This window comes from Aethalodelphis obliquidens, unplaced genomic scaffold (assembly GCF_003676395.1).
Source record: "Aethalodelphis obliquidens isolate GAN/ISIS:26980383/991018 unplaced genomic scaffold, ASM367639v1 scaffold90, whole genome shotgun sequence".
Taxonomy (NCBI): domain Eukaryota; kingdom Metazoa; phylum Chordata; class Mammalia; order Artiodactyla; family Delphinidae; genus Aethalodelphis; species Aethalodelphis obliquidens.
This window is the reverse complement of record NW_020838034.1, coordinates 2,069,551-2,093,383: the sequence shown is the minus strand read 5'-3', so window position 1 is coordinate 2,093,383 and position 23,833 is coordinate 2,069,551. Positions and strand designations below refer to the sequence as shown.

General features: G+C 42.4%; 1 protein-coding gene across 11 annotated transcripts in view; it reads left to right on the top strand.

Moving 5' to 3' along the window:
* The window catches only part of GON4L (gon-4 like), a 94,612-nt gene that overhangs the window by 63,078 nt on the left and 7,701 nt on the right, over positions 1–23,833 (top strand). For 8 of the 11 annotated variants that reach the window (XR_003430418.1, XR_003430419.1, XM_027095185.1 and 5 more), the window contains 12 exons: positions 531–634; positions 2,927–3,125; positions 3,649–3,735; positions 4,870–5,041; positions 6,520–6,664; positions 7,774–7,924; positions 13,738–13,854; positions 15,742–17,445; positions 18,053–18,308; positions 18,915–19,099; positions 19,991–20,188; positions 21,411–21,554. Coding sequence is in view for 9 of the 11 variants with exons in the window: in XM_027095185.1 (XP_026950986.1) it covers positions 531–634; positions 2,927–3,125; positions 3,649–3,735; positions 4,870–5,041; positions 6,520–6,664; positions 7,774–7,924; positions 13,738–13,854; positions 15,742–17,445; positions 18,053–18,308; positions 18,915–19,099; positions 19,991–20,188; positions 21,411–21,554 (3,462 nt within the window). In the remaining 2 variants the exon portion in view is untranslated. The remainder of the gene's footprint in view (positions 1–530; positions 635–2,926; positions 3,126–3,648; positions 3,736–4,869; positions 5,042–6,519; positions 6,665–7,773; positions 7,925–13,737; positions 13,855–15,741; positions 17,446–18,052; positions 18,309–18,914; positions 19,100–19,990; positions 20,189–21,410; positions 21,555–23,833) is intronic. The other 3 variants (XM_027095188.1, XM_027095189.1, XM_027095184.1) reach the window with 3 other exon arrangements.

Genomic DNA, 23,833 nt, shown 5'->3' with positions numbered 1-23,833 from the left:
GTCTCAGGGCCTCTCTCTCCAGAAGGGTGGTGTGAACCAAGCCCATTCCCTTTTCAGTCCACCCAGGAGAGAATATAGTGACAGGAGATTTTTGCTAAGTAATAAACTTTGATTATCCATATGCAGGTTATTCTTAATAAAGTTTTCCTTGCAGGCTTTTGGATGGACTCTTCACTATCACATGTTGCATCCTTAAAGATTGCAAACTAATTTTAGATTATTCTGAGCCCGAATAATTACCTTTCTCATAAATTTATCTCTTTAAAGATATTCTGATCATTTCAAGTTATCCATGCTCTGTGTTTACCATTACAAGTTGGCTGATTGAGTAATTTTTTTCCTGGCATGATAGCTACCCCATGTGCAGGATTGTGCGAGCCCAGAAGTGAGAAAGGTTGTTAATGCAAGCTCTTTCTGTGCGCCAGCGTTATTAAAGTCCTGTAAACTAGTCTTTGCTTTCCCCTCTCACTGCTAGAGTGACCTTTGCGTGCCCATTCCCCAGGAAAATCCTTCTTTTCCTTTGCCCTCAGTTTCAAGATGAGATGGGGTTCTCCAACATGGAAGATGATGGCCCAGAGGAGGAGGAATGTGTGGCTGAGCCTCGGCCCAACTTTAACACCCCTCAAGCCCTACGGTAGGCTAACCAAAGACCTTGAGACGTAGAATGGAGGAAAAGTGTACGTCTGAAAAGGTTTTGAGAAATTTTAGCTAACAATTTCCCATCCCTGACTACCTGCTGTTACTGATATTAGGATGCAGAGTCCCTTGTGGGTGTTAGGTGTCAAGTGAATAAGTCTCCTTATGGGGCAGTGCAGCTATAGACCAAGCTGTACCTGTTTGGGAAGGGAGAAAAAGCAGTAGCTGGCATCCATAGCAGCTTCTCCAGGTGAGTGGTGCTGGAGAGGTGTGTAGGACTCTATGTGGCCAGCCACAGAAACTATCCCAAATTGTAATATCCGGTATGTCCCTTTTGTTTTTCTATTTGTCGTTAACATCTAGTAAATGTTAATGAACCTTTGTTAGTCACCAAGGCATTAATTGAGCAAACCATAAAGCACCTGAAGTAATGCCCTGGAGTCTGAAATGTGTGTACTGCCCTCTTCACTTAAATTAGCACTTCCATTGTCCCACCCAGAGAGTAGAGGCTTTAAATTTTTCCCCCCACTTTTGTGATGAGTTTGCATAGTTTATCCGTACTTTATTGCTATCCATTCTGAGTAGCAGCATACTATCGTTAGGTGACTGGCTGGATGTCAGGGTATGGTTTGTGCCATGCATGGAACAAAGCAAAACTGAAAGACACATAGTCTCTAATTAGTCCTGTGTTTTAACTTAACAGCATTACCTAACTAGAGAGCTTTGGATCCACCTGAAAGCTAGGCCTTTAGGGAACTTGCAAATTTAGTGAAAAAGACAAGGTATACTAATCATTGTGTAAAAGTCAGAAATATCAGTCATACTCCATTACAATAAATACCATAATATAACCACAACAGAAATCTCAGGAGTTCCTTTTTTTTTCAGCTTCGTTGAGGTATAATTGACAAATAAGGTTGTAAGATACTGAAAGTGTACAGCTTGATGATTTGATAAGCGTATGCTTTGTAAAAGGATTCCCCCCATCAAGTTAATTAACACTTCTATCACCTCACATATTTACCTTTTTTTTTTTTTGAGAACAAATTTCAAAATTTCTTAGAGTCTATATTTGACCCACTTATTTCACACCATATTTCATAGAAAAAAATTCTAGTGTAGCAGAGTAGAACCTGGGAACTTACTATCATGGGATTTGATCTGTAAACATATTTCAGTTCCACTAGTCAACTCTGTGTATGAATTTTTAAAATTTGGTCATTCTGTAACTACTTAAAAATCCTTATTCCAATTCAGTTACCTTTCGGTATTCAGTTGATCTGCATGGGCTGCTGCTGCTTTTCTTTCAGCTAGAAATGCAAACCTAGCTTAATCTTTGATTAAGTAAAATATTACAGGGAAAGTGAGTTACCTGTGTTCCCCGTATCAACTACCCATCCAGGTAATACTTATTAAAATCAGGTGCAGGCTTTTTTTTTTTTTCATTATCTACATTTTTCATGTTTCTGTTCTTCTGTTCCTCTGCTAGTAATGCAGATAATCAAGAGATTTCAATTCTCAGTAAAATTGTACAGAGGACAGGCCTGTGTCTTTAGGTTTTCACCCTGTGTCAGCCCATACTCACAGTAAATACTGTAAAAGGAAACATAACTTTTTTCAACAGCCTCTGGGGATAAAGATTGTTATCATTTAACTATTGCTAAATTCTGGAGGATTTCTTGAATTATGATAACCTGCTAGTCATAGCTACTTGAGCAGGTCTTGTCCTGATTGCACAGAGTATCAGCTCTTGCTTAATCACTTGAGTGTCTTGTTCTGCCTCTACCTCAGAACTAGCATGCTAGGTATTTGGATTCTTACTTCAGCCCCAGACACAGTCTCTCTCTCTTAGGAGGTAGGGGTAGGAGGGTAGTGTTAGAAAACTTGGAGAAGATTCTGTGTCACCATTAAGAACAAGTCTGAGATTAATTTGGCTGTCAGTGTGATGAAAAATGATGGGTTCCCATTAGCTCCTTGGCTGCTTTGTTATCCAGACACTTCCCTACTCTTAGATTTTTGTTTAATTTCCCCTTCATTACGATATTACTTAGAAGACTGATGTAGAAGAATGGGTGGGGGGCGATTCAGAACCATCTTATTTGAATCTATGCTAACAACTTTGGGAGAAGATTTGGGTAGGATAGGAGTTTGCCTATCGCCTAAAGTGAGATTTGGGGATTAGCAGTAGATGGAAGTTGTTCAGACTTGCTTAGCCCACCATTAGAAGGAACTGGGTGTGTTGTGGACCCAGGGAAATATTCAAATCCAGTCATCTCCCTGTTGAGGATAGGTTTGAGGAACCACTGGCCAACTTGCTAAATGAGCAGCATCGCACAGTGAAGGAGCTACTTGAACAGCTGAAGATGAGGAAATCTTCAGCCAAACAGCAGCAGGAGGTAGAGAGGGTTAAGCCCCAGAGTGAGAAAGTTCATCAGACTCTGATTCTAGACCCAGCACAGAGGAGGAGACTCCAGCAGCAGATGCAGCAGGTAAGACTCTTCTTGGTAATGTTAATATTGGACCATCCCATGGCTTGGCTCGAAGCCAAACATTAAATTAGCAGCTTTGGAAAAGTCGGAAATAGGTGTCTTGATAACCACTGAAACCACAGGACCGCAGGATCTTCATATCAGTTAGGACCTTGAAAGGTCATCATGTTCGTGTCTCAGGTAAGAATGCATGTAAGGACCCTGATAGTATTCAGCATGATAGATTTCAAAGAATCTTTAGTAATCCCTTCTGAATTTAACAGCCTTATTGCCAGAGTAGTTTTTTCTTCTTTCTAATCTTAGTCCCTCTGGCTTGAGGTTAAACTTCCTCTGGTTCTGTTATTTTGCTCAAGTGGAACATATTTGAGAAAAAATTTCATACCAAAATACTATGTTGTTCTCATAGTCTCTCTAGAAAGCCAAAGATATATGCTAAAGTCACTAACATCTTGGTAAAGTCTTCTGGGTTCCTGAAATGACAACATCATAACATGTCACTATATTATTTTCTTTCCCTCCCCAGCATGTGCAGCTCTTGACGCAAATTCACCTTCTCGCCACCTCCAACCCCAGTCTCAGTTCGGAGGCCAGTACCACCAGGATATTTCTTGTAAGGTTTCAGATATCCCTAACTCTAAAGAATTGTGTATGCAGTTAGTTTGGAAGTCATTTCTCACAAATGTTGACTCATCATAAGCTACATTTATTCTTCTCTCCTGCATGTTTTGGTAGCTGTTCGTATGGCTTCACGTGCTTGCTGATAAAACATAAGTTACTGGTTCCCATTAAAGGACAGAGAGAGTATTCAGTTTCTTAAGACTATTCCTCTTACCTTTTTATTGGGTTCTCTTACCTTTAGATCCACTCATCTTGGGCTTTTGGTACTTCTCTTCTTTTTATTGAATTCATTATTTATTAGGCTCAATATCAGTGTTTTATGTATAAAATTAATTTTGCTCATGGCATTATGAAATATTTTGGAGGAAGGGCTTTTAATTTCAAATTTTGGGGATTTCCCTGGAGGTCCAGTGGTTAGGACTCGGCACTTTCACTTCCGGGGCCCAGATTCAATTTCTGGTCGGGGAACTAAGATCCTGCAAGCTGTAGGGCGTGGCCAAAAAGAAAAAAATTCAAATTTTAACACATTTTTGACCGGAGACGTATTATAGCCACAGGCGTTAGTTTCTGCAAAAATCCACCTGTCAGTAATGTGTTAAAATCCTATAAAAATTGCTCCTGAACTTTGGGGTAGGTAATGAGGATATTCTTTGCCTCTTGGGTAAGTCTCTCTGGAGTTTGAGTTGGCTAGTAGTCTGAGCTTCCTTCGATAGTCAGCAGAGTGTTATTTTCCCTCTTATTGTGTTCAGAGGATCATGAGAAATACTTTGTTCTTCAGAGAAACCAATGAAGACATTTAAAATTTTTATTTTATTTTATTAAGTAATGGCTCTCACTCTTGAGAATTTTAATTCTAGCTGGGGAGCTAGACCATGCATCCAAAAGGCTGAGGAACACTCAGACTGAGAATAAAACAAGAGCAAATTAGTGTATCACAAATCCCCAGATATCTGAGGACTCGGCAAAAGAACAGTCTTAATGGCAAAATGTTAATTATGGAAGACTTTATAATGATTTTTACCTGTTTTTATACTATTGTAGGAAGGACAGTTTTTCACTTAGAGGCTAAGGGCTACTGGTACTAATTTTCTGGAACTTAGATCTCCTTTGTGTCCTGTTTTCCCAGAAAGAGCTGGGAACCTTTGCTCAAAGCTCCATCGCCCTTCATCATCAATTCAACCCCAAGTTTCAGACCTTGTTCCAACCCTGTAACCTGATGGGAGCTGTGCAGCTCATTGAAGACTTCAACACACATGTCAGCGTTGACTGGAGTCCTCGTAAAACTGTCAAGAAGACTGGTAGGGGACAGATGTGTCCGCTTTAAGTTTTTACTTGCAGTGAGAGGTGGGAGTCTTATCCCATAGATAATTTCCTAGGGATAATTTCCTAGGGGTGGAGGAGACAGGGTGTTTGTAATTTCTTCCTTCTCTCTTTTATCCTCCCTTTGTGCTCATTATCTAAGTTCTAGAATTAGGTGATAATACTTGGGCTTAAGTAAGGGATGGAGGCAGTGGACAGGGCAGGGTTGTGGGGGGTAGAGATGTGGGACTCCTGCTAATAATTGGACTTAAGTAGATATGAGGGTAAGTATTAGGAGTCAGGTCAAGACAAACTGGTATCTGATAAAGTTGGAAGTCAAGTGGTAAAGTTGGGTTGTGTTTAGGTTTCTACTCACTTCTTCATTAAGATCATTTTATTTCCCATAATGATTATTAGTGATATCTCCATTTTGAGTGAAACATTGATATGGGAGTTAGGAAAAAATTAGAGATGTTGTACATTTACCATGTTCAATATTTTAAAGAAATTTGCAGGCTTGGTTTCTACTTTGCATTGGTTTAGTATTTTTTGAGAAAATATTTGCTGTTCCCTTAAACTAAATATTTGCTTCTGATTTGTTCCTAGTTTAGCAAATTAGTTGTGTTTTGCTGTGGATTTGGGTTTGTCTTTGGATTTGATTTTAAATCCCTGACTCTTATAGTTAAATTGAATATAGTTGAATTTAAGTGCATTATGTCATAGACACTGATCTCAAACTACTTTATTAGTTATATGTTGGTAATGAAAACTTAATTTAACACCAGACTACAGTTATAACTTATACATATAGTGTCCTGTGTTTTTCTTCTGGGGATATAAAAATAACATTTATGGAAGGAGAAATATGGCTGTATAGTGGTGCTTATCTCTGGAAAGGCAGAAGTGCCTGGAATTGAGAGGCTTAGACAGCAAGACAGAAATGAATGAGACTGAATTGTCTCATTCTCTTTATGGTTTTTTTGTTCCCAACCTCAGGAGGAATCTGGGAGAACTTAATGAAAGTTAAGTAAGAATCAAATAAAATAAAATTTGGAATACCAGATTTGTGAGGGAGATTAAAGAAGTTGGAATCTTATCCTGGAAGAAAGAAAGCATTGTTGAAGGTCACTTATCTTTCAAGGATTTAAAGGGGGAAGGAGGTAAAAATTTTTTGAGCATACACTATCTGCCAGGTATTTACTAGGTACTTTATAAGTGCTTATGTTACTTAGTGTGTTAAGTATTCCACACAGGAAAGAAAAAGAGAATCAACTTTTAATAGCATTGAATGGGACTCCTTTTAGGTATATGTTAGGCTGAGAAAGATTGTGGAAACTTTTGGGAGGGGGGTATGTGGGTGGAAGGGCATCACGTTAGGTAGGGGTGGCTCTATCGAAATGCGAAAATGCATTCAGAAGCTTTTGTGAAGCCGTCTTTTGTTCTAGAATTTCATTTATCAGGAATTTTTTTCTTACAGCCTATGAATTTCCCTGTTTGCCAAAGCAAGTGGCTTGGATCCTAGCCACTAGCAAGGTTTTCATGTATCCAGAGCTACTTCCAGTGTGTTCTCTGAAGGCAAAGAATCCCCAGGATAAGATTTTCTTCACCAAGGCGGAGGACAAGTAAGGGTTTACTGTGAGGTGAACAAGAGCACAAAATATCCCAAGGAGAAGACCTGTATGATAAAGAACGGACACAAAAGACAAAAAGAAAAGCAGTGTAGATGGGCGCAGTTCTGTAGTATGTGCTTGTTCCAGCAGTGCCAAATACTGCTTTTTTTAGGGAATGACATACACATTTTTGAAACATTTTAAGTTGTTTTTTGTCGTTTATTTATTGTAAAAACTTGCCTTGTAATACTGTTAGAGGAAAATTTTCAAAGGAAAACAATTTTTTTATCCATTATCCTAACCACCCCAAGACAATGATTTTTCTTTCTGCATTTCTTATATAATTATTGGCAATATAAGTGTAATTTTGTTTTGCTATTTTTAACTTAACGTCTTCTTGAAATTGTTTTTTCTATCAGATTCCATGCTGTAACATTGTCTTATTTTTGTTTCTGTATATTGTCTTTTAAGGCAATATTAATGGCCCTATGATAGTCCTTTTATTTGCCACTCCTGCCCCGCGCCCCCCCCCCCCACCCCGCCCCTTGTTTAGCTGTTCTGAGTGAGGCTTCACCAAGGATCTTTGCGCATAGAGCTGTTGAAAATCTTTCCAGTTTATCTCTTGGGGTAAATTCTCAAGAGTGAGATTATTCGATAAAGGTTATGAACACTTTTATGGCTCCTGATTTGTATTTCCCATCAGCAAATATGTACATAGGTAACTGTACTTGAAAATGTTATGTTGGGAGGTAGTGTTGGTGCTGTTTAATATGTCTAACATGGTGCCCAATATTCATTTTATATTAGTTTTGTTAGAGCCATTCTTCTTCCTTCAAATTTCATTTGTGTTATTAGTATAAAGTGCGTCATGATCTGACATTTATTAGTGATTTATGCCTGGTTTTTCCTCTTCTCACTTGATTGGGAACTCCTCATTGAGTCTTATTCACATAGTACTTCTTAGCACTCAGTAAATATCTGAAATTTTCTATTGAATTGCCATTAACTTGTACGAGAATTAGACGTGGAAAAAGTGGGTTATAGAATGTGGAGTTCATCTGGGAGGCTTTTCAGCGGGATGGACTGTCAGGTGAGATTGAGTATCACTGCCCCTTTCTCAGTTTGTTAGCTTTAGGACTGAAGCACTTTGAAGGGACCGAGTTTCCTAAGCCTCTAATCAGCAAGTACCTTCTCACTTGCAAGACTGCCCACCAGCTGACAGTGAGAATCAAGAACCTCAACATGAACAGAGCTCCTGACAACATCATTAAAGTAAGTGCTCCCTGCATGCTCTACTGGAGACCTCGCCTGAGTGCAGCCATTCCTTTTCTTTTGCTTAGTCTCAATGAATAGCCTTTTATTTAAGGCTAGTTCCTCCCACCTGCACACTAGGTTAATTGCCCTCTTTCCTTTCCAGGAACAGTGATTCATTATTTTCCTCTGGAGTGTCATCTTCTTCCTCTGTTTTAGATATTTCTCCTAAAAATAAAATTGTTCAAATTTTAAAATACTTCTCGAATCTGTTTTCCTCTAGCTATTCATTTTCTCTCTTTTTTTCCCACGCTAACCTTCTTCAGAGGGTAGGCCACAGTCCACTTATATCCTTCTCCTTAACTCTTTATATTTAGATACTTATATCAAAGTTATAAAGTATACTTTAAAGAATCAAATAGTTCTATGAGACTTGTCATGAAAGACAATAATTTTTCTCCCTATTACCTGCTAAGCAAGGTTTTTGTGGGTGATGGTACATTTACCTCCATATCTAGGTAGCATGCTTATAATTGCTACCACTTGATTTTTCTTTTTAATATTTCTTTATTTGGCTGCTCTGGGTCTTAGTTGTGGCATGTGGGATCTTCATTTGTGGCACGTGGGATCTTTCATTGCAGCACGTGGGCTTCTCTCTAGTTGCGGTGTGCGGGCTTCAGAGTGCACGGGCTTAGTAGTTGTGGCACACGGGCTCAGTAGTTGCAGCGTGCAGGCTCTCTAGTTGTGGCTCACAGGCTCTAGAGCGCGTGGCCTTAGTTGCCCTGTGACGTGTGGGATCTTAGTTCCCCGACCAGGGATCGCACCCACATCCCTGTGTTGGAAGGCAGATTCTTAACCACTGGACCACCAGGAAGTCTCCACTTGATTTTTTGGATTTAGGCCTTCTCTGTTAAACTGAAACCATGGAAGATGAAGACTTAGTTCTCTCCACACTCCTATAGTCTCACCACTCACTATAATTATATCACAGTTTTGTTTAGATTGTTTTTATTTATTTATTTATTTATAAATGCATTTATTTTTGGCTGTGTTGGGTCTTCGTTGCAGTGCGTGGGCTGTCTCTAGTTGCAGTGAGCGGGGGCTACTCTTCATTGCGGTGCGTGGCTTCTCATCGCGGAGGCTTCTCTTGTTGCAGAGCATAGGCTCTAGAGCGCAGGCTCAGTAGTTGTGGTGCACGGGCTTAGTTGCTCCGTGGCATCTGAGATCTTCCCAGACCAGGGCTCAAACCCGTGTCCCCTGCATTGGCAGGCAGATTCTTAACCAATGCGCCACCAGGGAAGCCCACTTAGATTGTTTTTAGAGTTTTAGTGCTTACGTTATAAGCACGACTAAAAGCTTCTCACAGCTGAGCTATGTAGTGTATCATGATTACTTTGCTTTTCCTGCTGGACATTTTGTTTCTCTTGGTGTTAATAATTGCATTTTTTGAGGATGAGTGGGACTTGGTTTTATTATGTATGTATTATAAAACTTCTTCAGTTTTATAAATCTCTTTTCGGTGTGTTCAAATATTTTAGGTGTCCTGCTATCATTTTCATCTCCCTGAAGAAATCCTTCCCAGAGCGCTCTGATGCTGTTCCACTCTACCCATGTTGCTCTCTTGGCTTGCTGCACTAACGTCTTCTCTGGCTTTTTCTTCACCATCATCCTGGGGATTCATTTCACTTCTTACTTGCTTTGGATCCTTTTATTTCTGAACCCCACATCATTTTTGCCTTGTTTTAGTGTAGCACATCCTAGTACTATTCTGAGGAAGAGTGCTCGAGAAACAAATTTTTAGGTTTAAACTACTTGTATTCATTGTCTGTCATGACGTGACATGACCAATGTAATTTCCTAGTTTTGCTATTGTACTATATACCTGGTTTGTATATGTAACTATTGTTACTATGTAACAAGTGTACATGAGACCTGTCTATGAATCTATAATTATTCAACACCAAAAGTTTGAAATATGTCTCTATTCTCCCACTTCAGTGGGTCTAACATTCTAGGTTGAAAATCACTTTTATCAGAACATTTTAAGGCCTCCATTTTCTTCTAGTCTCTAGTGCTGGCTCTTTAGAAATTTGATGCCCTTTTGACTCTTGAACCTTTATGTAACACTTGTTTTTCCTCTCCCTCCGGCAGTATGTAGGATTTTTCCTTTTTCTCCAGTGTTTTGAAATTTCATGATAATATGCCTCAGTATGTGTCTAGTTTCATTAATTATGCAAGGTACTTGATAAACTTTACTTTGGAAACTCATAGGTTCCAGTATTGGGAAATGTACTTGAAATGTACATATTGATGGTTTCCTTCCCTTCTTTTGGTCTGTTCTCTCCTATGGTGCTCAGTGGTCAGATGCTAGTCCTCTCAGGCTCATCTTCTCATCTTGTCTTTCTTCTTTTTTCCCATCACTGTGTCTTTTTGTTGTACTTTCTGAGATATTACTTCAGCTTTTTCTTCTAACTGTTCTGCTGAGTTGAGTTCTTTATTTTTTCTCTCATATTTAAGATGTCTAATAGCTATTTTTATTGTTGTTCATTGAATATTCTTTAATAGCAAATGGCAGAGGGAATGTGGGAAAGCAGGAGAGGAAGGAGGCTGGAGTTTTCTCTTCTATACTTGATCAGCATAGCACTCCTGCCCTCACATATGCCTCACAGCCTCAGTTCAGAGAGCATCCTTTCCACAACCCTGGCTTAATTCTGCCAGGGTAGGGGGAGAAGCTGTCACTGGGCTACATCAAACAAAAGAGGGGATTCGGGGTCTAACCGCCTCTTCAGAAGATTTAAAACCTGTCCTCATCTCGACCTGTTTTTAATTCCTCCACTTCTGGAGGTATCTGGTGTCTTATCCTTTTGCCAGTCTTTGACATAAATTTAGTTGACCCATAACTTTTCTCCACATGGGATTTGGTTTTCTTCATTCTTCTATGTGACTTACCACTCCTCCATCTGCTTTTTAGCTTTGAAAAAAAATTTTTTTTTAAATAAATTTATTTATTTTTGGCTGCGCTGAGTCTTCATTGCTGCACGTGGGCTTTCTCTAGTTGCAGTGAGCGGGGTCTGCTCTTTGTTGTGGCGAACAGGCTTCTCATTGTGGTGGCTTCTCTTGTTGCGGAGCATGGGCTCTAGGCGTATGGGCTTCAGTAGTTGTGGCATGCAGGCTCAGTAGTTGTGGCTGGCAGACTCTAGAGCGCAGGCTCAGTAGTTGTGGCTCATGGGCTTAGTTGCTCTGCAGCATGTGGAGTCTTCCTGGACCAGGGCTTGAACCCGTGTCCCCTGCATTGCTGGTCAGATTTCTTTCTTTCTTTTCTTTTTTAAATTTATTTATTTTATTTATTAACTTTTGGCTGAGTTGGGTCTTTGTTGTGGTGCGCAGGCTTCTCATTGCGGTGGCTTCTCTTGTTGCGGAGCACGGGCTCTAAGCGTGTGGGCTCAGTAGTTGTAGCTCGCAGGCTCTAGAGCACAGGCTCAGTAGTTGTGCACAGGCTTAGTTACTCTGTGGCATGTGGGATCTTCCCGGACCAGAGCTCGAACCCCTGTCCCCTGCACTGGCAGGCGGATTCTTAATCACTGTGCCACCAGGGAAGCCTGGTAGTCGGATTTCTAACCACTGCGCCACCGGGGAAGTCCCGAAAATTTTGTTGCTTTTACTTTTTCTCTCATTCTGTATCTCCTTTTAGGCTTTTACCTTTAAAAATTTCCTTTCTGTTGTTTTCATGGGGATTCAAGAGGGAACAAACCCAAATAGATGTGTTTAATCTGCCTGTCTTAACTTAACTCCTTTTGTTTTTTAATAAGTTTATTTATTTATTTATTTATTTATGGCTGCATTGGGTGTTCGTTGCCGCGAGCGGGGGCTACTCTTTCTTGCGGTGCGTGTGCTTCTCTTCCTTGCGGTGTGCGTGCTTCTCATTGTGGTGGCTTGTCTTTGTTGTGGAGCAGGGGCTCTAGGCACTTGGGCTCAGTAGTTGTGGCTCACAGGCTCCAGAGCTCAGGCTCAGTAGTTGTGGCACACGGGCTTAGTTGATCCGTGGCATGTGGGATCTTCCTGGACCAGGGCTCGAACCCGTGTCCCCTGCATTGGCAGGCGGATTCTCAACCACTGCGCCACCAAGGAAGTCCCCCCGCCTTTAACTCTTTAACCTATGAGAGTGTGGATATTATCTCCACAAAGATCTTGAATTATTTCCCGATTGGCTATCCAGTGGATACTTTTCTGCTCTTATCCTGTTTAACTTTGCAGTTACATTGATACTTTGATAATGGAGTTCACACATTCCTTCTTCAGACTCCTATACTCTTATCTCCTGTGATACTAGGACTTTTACCTCAGGCTGCTCTTTCGTGAACTCTTCTTCCCCTGCTCTACCCTTAAATGTCAGTGTTCCACAGTAAATTTGCAGTGTGTGGTCTCATCCAGATTGATGATTTTTGGTGTTGTCTGTCTCTTCATAATTTTCAAATCTGTGTCTTTGGTCCGGGTTTCTCTCCTGAGCTCCGGCTCAATGAAGTCACCTGTTTAAAGGAATTCTTAGCTAAGATGCCTCACTGATGCCTCAGACTGAACTGTGTCTCCCTCTACACCCTCCAGTTGTTGCCACTGGCACCACCACCACCAGCTAACTCCCCTCCGTCCAACTTACCCCTGCTTGGGTATGTTCTTTGTGTATGACATTACTGTCTAGCCATTTTCTCAGTCCATAAACCTAGGAGTTATACTCGACTCCTTCTGCTTGATCACTCCCGTCTGTATGTCTGTCACCAAGTCCTCAGTTTTCTTACTCCATTTCCTACTCTGTTGCCTACTGCCTTGGTTCAGGCACCTGAATTAAGTTACACCTGCATTAATGCAGTAGTTTTATAACTGGTGTCTCTAATTCTGGCTCCATTTATTCCATTCTTCAGATTGCTGCCATAGCCACTTCTATCTAATCCTTCAGCGTAGAGTTGAGACTGCCTGGCATGGCACAGAAGGCCTCTCCTGCCTGCCTCTGACTTGTCTTCTGAAGTCTCTTTGCATTCCTTTAGTTGTAGCCAGACCGATCTCTTTGTGGTTCCTTAAACACATTCATGATTTTGAAAATGAGTTATATTCTGCCCTCCCCTGCTTCATTTAGCAAACTCTGTTTCTTTAAGATTTTTCTGTAGTTGCACCTGCTCCAGAAAGATCTTTCATTTTCATGTTTGAGTTGTGTGTCATTTTTTGTGCACATCTTTATACTTTCTTACACAGAGTGTCATTATTGGTTTCTACTTGACTGTCTCTCCCACTGGTCTGTAAGCTCCTTGAGAGCAGGGATTACTTCCTTATTTGTTTGCTCAGCTTGTAGCACAGTACCTGGCGCTTATTGTCAGTGTAAGTTCAATTCCCCTCTTCATTCACTCTTAAAACTGAACAGTCTCAGTCTTGCTGTTCTTCTTTCCTTCCCTTCTAATGTCCTTCGCACCATTATTTGCTTAAAAGGCAGCTTCCATAGGCCAGGATAAGGATTAATAAGGCACTCTCACTGCGGCTGCAGGGCAGGAGCAAATTTTAGATAAGATGACTGACCATGTGCTTCCTTTTCTCTGTGACCTGAACTTTTCCCTTCCTGGTGACCAGAATGGAGCACATCAGAAGATATTGAGTAATGATAAAATATTTATTAATTAGAGATTAGCTTAATTTGAAATGCAGAAGCAGTCAGCATATGCTGTTCATGGCTGCGTGTATATGGATATGTGTGTGTCTGTCTCAAACTGCTGCCCACCATACTCCCTACCCTGACAAAGGGCAGTGCTTCTGGAAGGAATGTGACTCATGCTTAATTTCTTCACGCTCAGTTTTATAAGAAGACCAGACAGCTGCCCATCTTAATGAAGTGCTGTGAAGAGATCCAGCCACATCAGTGGAAGCCACCTGTAGAGAGGGAAGAACACCGGCTTCCATTCTGGTTAAAGGTACAGCCCTCCTCCTCAAAGTATGTCAGAAGTAGAAGGTCACTTGAAACCCGGCAGAAATGTCAAAGGCTACTTTACACCTCTGATGCTTTAGTTGTAGAACTAGGACTTAAGAAATCTTCTTCAGTTGCCCTTCCTCTCCCACGTCTCCACCTGATTCTGTAACCTTTTAAAAATAGTGGTTAAAATGCTAGTTTCTTAAAGGAAATTCAGAGGAGAGTTTCTAGACTATATAATTGGAACGTAGTCTTTTTAGAAATATCTGATATCATGCAGAAAAATCCTTCTTAAAAAGATGTCTCAAGACTGTCCTGGAAAGGTACCTAATATCTAGAAAGCCCAATTATCATTATCTTTTAATATGTTTATTGGAGTGTAATTGCTTTACAATGGTGTGTTAGTTTCTGCTGTACAACAAAGTGAATCAGCTGTATGTATACATATATCCCCATATCCCCTCCCTCTTGAGCCTCCCTCCCACCTTCCCTCTCCCACCCCTCTAGGTCATCACAAAGCATCGAGCTGATCTCCCTGTGCTATGCAGCAGCTTCCCACTAGCTATCAATTTTACATTTGGTAGTGTATATATGTCAGCGCTACTCTTTCACTTTGTCCCAGATTCCCCTTCCTGCCCTGTGTCCTCAAGTCTGTTCTCTATGTCTGCATCTTTATTTCTGCCCTGCCACTAGGTTCATCATTACCGTTTTTTAGATTCCATATATGTGCATTAGCATACGGTATTTGTTTTTCTCTTTCTGACTTACTTTACTCTGTATGACAGACTCTAGGTCCATCCACCTCATTACAAATAACTCAGTTTCGTTCCTTTTTATGGCTGAGTAATAATCCAGTGTATACATGTGCCACATCTTCTTTATCCATTCATCTGTTGATGGACACTTAGGTTCCTTCCATGTCCTGGCTATTGTAAATAGTGCTGCAGTGAACACTGTGGTACATGTATCTTTTTGAATTACGGTTTTCTCAGGGTATATGCCCAGTAATGGGATTGCTGGGTCATATCGTAGTTCTCTTTTTAGTTTTTTAAGGAACCTCCATACCGTTCTCCATAGTGGCTGTATCAGTTTACATTCCCACCAGCAGTGCAGGAGGGTTCCCTTTTCTCTACACCCTCTCCAGCATTTATTGTTTGTAGATTTTTTGATGCTGGCTGTTCTGACCGGTGTGAGGTGATACCTCATTGTAGTTTTGATTTGCATTTCTCTAATAATTAGTGATGTTGAGCATCCTTTCATGTGTTTGTTGGCCATCTGTATGTCTTCTTTGGAGAAATGTCTGTTTAGGTCTTCTGCCCATTTTTGGACTGGGTTGTTCGTTTTTTTTCATATTGAGCTGCATGAGCTGCTTGTATATTTTGGAGATTAATCCTTTGTCAGTTGCTTCGTTTGCCAATATTTTCTCCCATTCTGAGGGTTGTCTTTTCGTCTTGTTTATGGTTTCCTTTGCTGTGCAAAAGCCTTTAAGTTTCATTAGGTCCCATTTGTTTTTTTTTGTTTTTATTTCCATTTTTCTAGGATGTGGGTCAAAAAGAATCTTGCTGTGATTTATGTCATAGAGTGTTCTGCCTATGTTTTCCTCTAAGAGTTTTATAGTGTCTGGCCTTACATTTAGGTCTTTGATCCATCTTGAGTTTATTTTTGTGTATGGTGTTAGGGAGTGTTCTAATTTCATTCTTTTACATGTAGCTGTCCAGTTTTCCCAGCACCACGTATTGAAGAGGCTGTCTTTTCTCCATTGTATATTCTTGCCTCCTTTGTCAAAGATAAGGTGACCATATGTACGTGGGTTTATCTCTGGGCCAGAAAGCCCAATTATTTTTACCAAATTCTGGCATGTGCTAGATCCGAGTGTTCTTGTTCCCAATAGGCCAGTCTGCCGTCTATCCAGGAGGAACTGCAGCGCATAGCTGATGATGCCAGAGAGGTAGGAAATGTGACCGGAACCACTGAGATCACCTCAGACCCAGGCCTAGGAAAAGGCAGCTCGGAACTGGGGAGCGAAACTCGGTACCCATTGCTACTGCCTAAGGGTGTAGTGCTGAAGCTGAAGCCAGTTGCCAACCGTTTTTCTAGGAAGGCCTGGAGACAGAAGCGGTCATCAGTCCTGAAGCCCCTCCTCATCAGACCCAGCCCCTCTCTCCAGCCTAGCTCCAGTTCTGGGAAAACAGCAGCTAGGTCAACTCAGTCAGAAGCCCCTCCGAGCAAAATGGTGGTCCCGCTTCCTCACGTGATCCAGCCGGCCACTGTCTTACAGACAGTGCCAGGTGGCCCTCCACTGGGGGTCCCTGGGGGTGATAGTTTTGAGTCTCCAGCAGCGCTGCCTACTACGCCCCCTGAGGCCAGGACCAGCTTCCCTCAGCCTGAGCCCCAGACCCTGCTCTCCTCTGCCCCCGTGCCCAAGGTAATGCTGCCCTCACTTTCTCCTTCTAAGTTTCGAAAGCCATGTGTGAAACGGAGAGCCTCAAAGAGAAGGGGGGCCAAGGCCTCTCTCTGTCTGAAGCCTGCCCCCCTCATCCACCCTGCGCCTGTTATCTTTACTGTTCCTGCCACCACCGTGAAGGTTGTGAGCCTTGGCAGTGGCTGCAACATGATCCAGCCTGTCAGTGCAACTGTGGCGCAGAGTCCTCAGACCATTCCCATCACCACCCTCTTGGTTAACCCTACTTCCTTCCCCTGTCCGTTGAACCAGCCCCTTGTGGCCTCCTCCATCCCACCCTTAATTGTTTCTGGCAATTCTGTGAATCTTTCTGTACCATCTGCCCCTGAAGATAAAGCCCAAGTGAGTGTGGACATAGGTTGTCCTTTGGCTGAGGGGAAAAATGCCTTTCAAGGCTTAGAACCCAAATTAGAACCTCAGGAACTATCTCCTCTCTGTGCTGCTGTCTTCCCCAAAGAGGAGCACAGCCCAGGGCCTCCACCAGCAGACAGGGTGTGCCAGGAACAGTTGTCAGAGGGCAATGCCTATGGCTGGACTCTTGTGAAAACAGAGGAGGGGAGGCAGGCTGCAGAACCACTGCCTCAGGGCTTCCAAGAATCTCTAAACACTTCCCCTGAGGATTTAGAGGAAATCATTAAGATGGAACCTAAAGACCCTGGGGAGGACATCTCTGGTGGATCCCCAGAGCAGGACAGCTGTGATGAAATCAAAGAAGAACATGCTGTGGAATTGGACACTGGCTTCACAAGTGAGGAGTCAAGCGGGCCTAGAGAGGTGAAGAAACAGACGGTCCTACAACAGGAGGAGGAGAGGAGTCAACCAGCTAAAACCCCTTCAGCTTCTCAAGAGCCTGCTGATGAAGGAAACTCAGGAGATGTGAGCAAGGGGTCCCCAAGGAATGCTTCGACCTCCACTGACCCTGAAATGGTGCTTAGCAGCCCCTCAGGGAAGCCCGAAGACTTATGCAGTGTTGATGGTCAGTCAGTGGGGACCCCAGCTGGGCCAGAAACTGGAGGAGAGAAGGATGGGCCAGAGGAAGAGGAAGAAGAGGACTTTGACGACCTTACCCAGGATGAGGAAGATGAGATGTCATCAGCTTCTGAGGAATCTGTGCTCTCTGTCCCGGAACTCCAGGTGAGAGTTGGGGACTGTTCTCCAATATTTTGTGGACTCTGTAATAGGTTTAATTTACTGATAGGCTGCCTGCTTGCTTTTTGTACTATAGATAGTCCTAAAATCATTTTTGACTTTTTAAGGTATCACGGGACATAATTTGGGGCTTGAGGTGAGAGGAGAGGGAAAGAGTGAAATGTTACTTATTACATCTGACTTAAACTCATTTAAACATTAAATTGAATCACTTGAGCACAATTTAAATGACCCCCCCAAAAAATCATAAGTATGGACCCTGGCAAAAGAAAATTATCTTCAGGCTCGACCGTTCAAAACACAACTGCTTGGGAATTCCCTGGTGGTCCAGGGGTTAGGATTTGGCACTTTCACTGCTGGGGCCTGGGTTCGATCCCTGGTTGGGGAACTAAGATCCCGCAAGCTGCGCAGCGTGGCCAGAAAAAAAAGCAAAAAAAAAAAAAAAAACCCCAACACCCTCCAAAAAAAAATCTGCTTCCCACCCCCCAATCAGTTAATTAACCTCAGTTTTCTCCTGAAAAAGTCTGTACAGTCAGCACTTGGTCAGCCACTGTAGATAGCTCTCTTGAACACTCTTTGGGGTGTTTTGCAGGAAACAATGGAGAAACTGACTTGGCTTGCATCTGAAAGGCGCATGAGTCAGGAGGGTGAGTCTGAGGAAGAGAACTCCCAGGAAGAGAACTCTGAACCTGAGGAAGAAGAGGAAGAAGAAGCAGAAGGAATGGAAAGCCTGCAGAAAGAGGATGAAATGACAGACGAAGCCATTGGAGACCCTGCTGAGAAGCCTCCTACCACCTTTGCCTCCCCCAAGACTGCTCCAGAAGTGGAGACCAGCAAGTCCCCACCAGGTGAGTTGGACAGGCCTGAATGGGGGCGGGTCTCAGGTGGCCTCATTGTCTCAGGGACATGTGCAGAATGGCTAGCTTATAAAACAGGTGCTAGTTTCCAGAGGAAATCCTCTGGATCCCCCCTGCCAGTCACCCTTCCCCCAGACAGATGTTTAACCTGGTGCCATTGCAGAGAAGAGACGCTCATAAAATTTAAATTTGACTTTCATCAGCTGCTAGATTTGTACTCAGTTCATGCAAGTTTTTATACTGGTTCTTAATTCATCTGTCATGCATGAGGCCAAGAGTTATGTTCATTTCAGAAAGCACTGCTTATTCCTCACCAAGACATAGTCTCTTGAGAGCCCAACATCAGACCATACTCACTCTTTTTAGACTTCCATTTTCAGTATGCAGTAGCTGGGTATCTCATTATCACGCTAGTTAATGCAGTTATGCTGCCGACTCCGCATAGGCCTGACTTGACGGGGACAGACGTGCCTCTCATAACATTTTTCCAACAGCTTTTCTCCCAAGTTACTACATAATATGGGATTTGGGTGGGGCGGTGGGATGGGGAGAGTAGAGGTTGCAGGGACAGACAGTTGTTTTCACATGTACTCTAAGGAGAGAACATCAAAGCTGCTGGAAAGGGCCGGAGCAATCATCGAGTTCGCAACAAGCGGGGCAGTCGGGCCCGGGCCAGCAAGGACACCTCCAAGCTGCTGTTGCTGTATGATGAGGACATCCTCGAGCGAGATCCACTCAGGGAGCAGAAGGATTTGGCCTTTGCTCAGGCTTATCTGACCAGGGTAGGCAAACGCTGCTTCCTGTTCCTGCCAGTTGCTTTCATTGAGACTGCTTCTATTTCAGGGGAGGTGTTTTTAAAATGAAGTATGCTTTTCAGGCTGCACAACAGCCTTCTATGCCTCTGCCTTTGTTTTCCTGGAATTACCAAAAGAACTGTGTGAGAGAACTACAAGGACACCGGCTTCAGTCCTAAGCAGATTTATTATTACTGCCTTAGCATATTACCCGTCTCTTGCCCAGAAATGGGGGAAAGGTGACTTCTACCGTCATCAGTGAGGGGATAGGCTAATGAGGACCTTTACTGAGCCCTTGTCTTGAAAAGAAAGACATTTGGTACACGGGCCAGAAAATGGGCCTCAGTGATCTTTAGAGTCATGAACCAACCTGTTGGTGGCAGTGGTCCCTATCTCATTCTTTTGGTAACCACCTGGTTCCTTTATACCCCCAGCAAAGTGGAGTACTAGCAGTGATAGTCATGGTTTTTCTTGTCTCCTAATATTTTACTAACATTCCTAATTTATGTGTTATTTACCCTCAGATGGTGCCGTGCTGAAATATACATACCAAGTACTCCTTATATATCTCAGTATCGAGCTGAAACCAGGAAGGAGAGGTTAGGGTTGTGAGCTAGAGAAAAGTTTACCTGGTATTGTGGGTAGGGCTCTGGTCTCTAGAAAATGAAGGTTTTTCCATCCCCCACTGCCAGAAAAAGAGCTGTGCCTAGCTCATGGCCCTGTGTCTTCCATTAACAGATCTTAGGACCTGTCAGAGGAGTAGCCTCTGAAGGATAATTCCAGAGCTCTCTAACAGTAACCCTCCTCCTCCCTCTGTCCCATTGTTTCTTGTTGGGGCCCAAAGGAAGGGTATTGATGATTGAAAGTCCTCCTGTATAGGTCCGAGAAGCCCTGCAGCATATCCCTGGCAAATATGAGGACTTCCTTCAGGTCATCTATGAATTTGAGTCAAATACTCAGAGGCAGACAGCTGTGGATCTCTACAAGAGCCTGCAAATCCTGCTCCAGGACTGGCCTCAGCTCTTGAAGGACTTTGCTGCTTTCCTATTGCCTGAGCAAGCCCTGGCCTGTGGATTAGTAAGTAGAGGGGCAAAGACAGCACACGAGGATTCTTGGGTCAGAGCAAGACTGGGATTGAATAGTGTTGATCAGCACTGTTCCGGTCTCCTGACTGCTTCCAGTCAGATAGCCTTCCCCTAGCCCAAGGTCATGAGAGCCTCCTTCTTTTCAAGGGATGATCTTCCCAACTTCTGTTCTCTCATTTTCTTTACATGTAAAATGAGGGGGGTTTTCCTTTGTTTCCAGTGGAGACCTTAGGTAAATCATATGCCCTTTGCTTCTCACTGTTGTGAAACAGGCATTCATTCAACAAATATTTATTGAGTACCTACTATTTGTCAGGCGAAGTTCTAGGTACTAGGGATATAATAATTATAAAAGACTAAAATCCTTGCCCTCTTGGAGCTTATGTTCTCATGGAGCTTATGTTCTCATGGGGGAAGTTAGGTGATAAACAGTAAGACATATATATTGTAAATATATATATATATATATATATATAAAATAAAAATGATAGTGTATATATAAACAGTAAAATATATATAATGCTTTATAGTGAGAATGTTGCAGTTTTATACACGGTGGTCTGGGAAGGCCTGTATGGTAAAGTGACATTTGAAATGTTGGAGAATAAGTGTCTGAACATGAGGAATATCCCACTAGTTCTGGGTGTCTGTCAAGATGGATAAACACAGGAATAAAGGATATAATGAGATTATTTTGAGAGTCTTAAAGCAGTTAAATGGTAATGGTATGATTATACATAATCTTCCCTTCCTGTATTATTATGCGGATCAAATGAGTATATATGTGAAAGTTCTTTGTAAACCGTGACATGTGTCTGATCTCACAATCCATGAAACAGTAAGCAGCTTGAGATGTATAACTCTTGAATCTTTCATTTACATCTTAGTTTTCTTGGGTTGGTAGACCCCAGTGACCCAAGGTGGATAGATGCTAGAGTCTTTAAAAAAAAAAAGATCTCACAGGGAATTCCCTGGTGGTCCAGTGGTTAGGATTCGGCACTTTCACCGCCAGGGCCCGGGTTCAGTCCCTCATTGGGGAACTAAGATCCCACAAGTTGCGCAGCACGGCCAAAAATGATCTCACAGTTGTAAACCAGAGCCTTGTTATTCCCCATGCCCCTAGCATATTTTTTTTGCTTCTTACGCTTAGAACCCTCAAGTCCTGCGCACACTGTATAGATGACTCCTCTTTTGCTCTCTTTCCACTCTTGTAGTTTGAGGAGCAGCAGGCTTTCGAGAAGAGTCGCAAGTTTCTTCGGCAGCTGGAAATTTGCTTTGCAGAGAACCCCTCACACCACCAAAAGATTATCAAGGTCCTCCAGAGCTGTGCAGACTGCTTGCCCCAGGAGATCACTGAGGTATTCTTTCCTGTCCTACTTCCTTTCCATTGTCACCTGGGCTTTAGGCCCTTCATTCTCCCTTCGCTAACCTATTCCATATCCTCTTGCTTCTGAGCGGTGGACTTCGTGGAGGGGATGAAGAAGGCAAGGAATTTTTAGGCTTACCTAAAGCATAAAGCACTGGGGTGGGGTGGTTGTCACCTGAAACCAAAGCCTGACTGCTCCTCACAGGCTTAGGGGTGCCGTAAGTGCCCTGGAAGGGAAGTTCGAGGAAGGAAGTGATGGTCTGCGTGGCGGGTATTGGGAGGATTGGGCTGCTTCCTTGCTCTTCCTTGAGTTAGTGCCTGAGCTGGACATCAGTAAGGCAGGGATAGAGAGTGGTGTCACTGGGAATCAAACCTGTTAATAATACAGGCATACCTAGCCAAGACATGGAAGCAACCTAAATGTCCATGGACAGAGGAATGGATAAAGAAGATGTAGTATATATATACAATGGAATATTACTCAGCCATAAGAAAGAATGAAATAATGCCATTTCCAGCAACATGGATGGACCTAGAGATTGTCATAGTAAGTGAAGTAAGCCAGACAGACGAAGACAAATAACATGTGATGCCGCTTATATGTGGAATCTTAAAGAAAAAAAAAGGTACAAATGAACTTATTTACAAAACAGAAATAGATCCACAGACATAGAAAACAAACTTATGGTTACTAAAGGGAAAAAGGGGGCGGGGGAGGGATAAATTAAGAGTTTGGGATTAACATATACACACTGTATAAAATAGATAACCAACAAGGACCTACTGTATAGCCCAGGGAACTATACTCAATATTTTGTAATAACCTCTAAGAGAAAAGAATTTGAAAAAGAATGTGTGTGTGTGTAAACTGAATCACTGTGCTATACACCTGAAACTAACACAACATTGTAAATCGTCTATACTTCGATAAAAAAATATACAGGCATACCTTGGAGATATTGCAGGTTCAGTCCCAGACCACCACAATAGAGTTATTATATAGAGAATATTGTTATAGAGAATATTGCAATAAAGTGAGTCACACGAAGGTTTTGGTTACACAGTGCATGTAAGAGTTATGTTTAACTCTATACCTCACTATAGACTCACTATACCTTAGTCTATTAAGTATGCAATAGCATTATGCTCTAAAAAATTTACACATGTTAAGTAAAAAATGCTCACCATCTGTAAATCAACTGTACTTCAATTAAAAAAAAATGCTGGGCTTCCCTGGTGGCGCAGTGGTTAGGAATCCACCTGCCAATGCAGGGGACATGGGTTCGAGCCCTGGTCTGGGAAGATCCCGCATGCCGCGGAGCAACTAAGCCTGCGAGCCACCACTGCTGAGCCTGCGTGCCACAACTACTGAAGCCCGCACACCTAGAGCCCGTGCTCCACAACAAGAGAAGCCACTGCAATGAGAAGCCCGTGCTCTGCAACGAAGAGTAGGCCCCACTCGCTGCAACTAGAGAAAGCCTGCACACAGCAACCAAGACCCAACGCAGCCAAAAATAAATAATTAATTAAAATGCTAATCATCATCTGAGTCTTTAGCAAGTTGTAATCTTCTTGCTGCCAGAGGGTCTTGCCTCAGTGTTGATGGTGCTGACTGATCAAGGTGGTGGTTGCTGAAGGCTGGAGTGGATATGGCAGTTTCAAACAACAAGGAAGTTTGCTCCATCGATTGGCCCTTCCTTTCATGAATGATTTCTCTATAGCCTGCAATGCTGTTTGATAGCATTTTACTTACAGTAGAACTTCTTTCAAAATTGGAGTCAGTCCTCTCAAACCTTGCCACTGCCTTATCAACTAAGTTTATGTAATATTATGTAGTAGTATTATATAATATTCTAAATCGTTTGTTGCCATTTCAACAATCTTCACAACATCTTCACCAGGAGTAGATTTCAGGAAACCACTTTCTTTGTTCATCTGCAAGAAGTAACTCCTTATCTGTTCAGGTTTTGTCATGGGATTGCAGCAATTTAATCCCATCTTCAGGCTCTACTTCTATTTCTAGTTCTCTTGCTGTTTCTACCACATCAGCAGTTACTTCCTCCACTAAAGTCTTGAACCCCTCAGAGTCATCTGTGAGAGTTGAAACCAACATCTTCCAAACGCCTGTTAATGTTGACTATTTTTACCTCTTCCCATGAACCACGAATGTTCTTAATGGCATCTGGAATGGTGAATCGTTTCCAGAAGCTTTTCAATTTCCTTTGCCCAGATCCATCAGAGGAATCACTATCTGTGGCAGCTGTAGCCTTA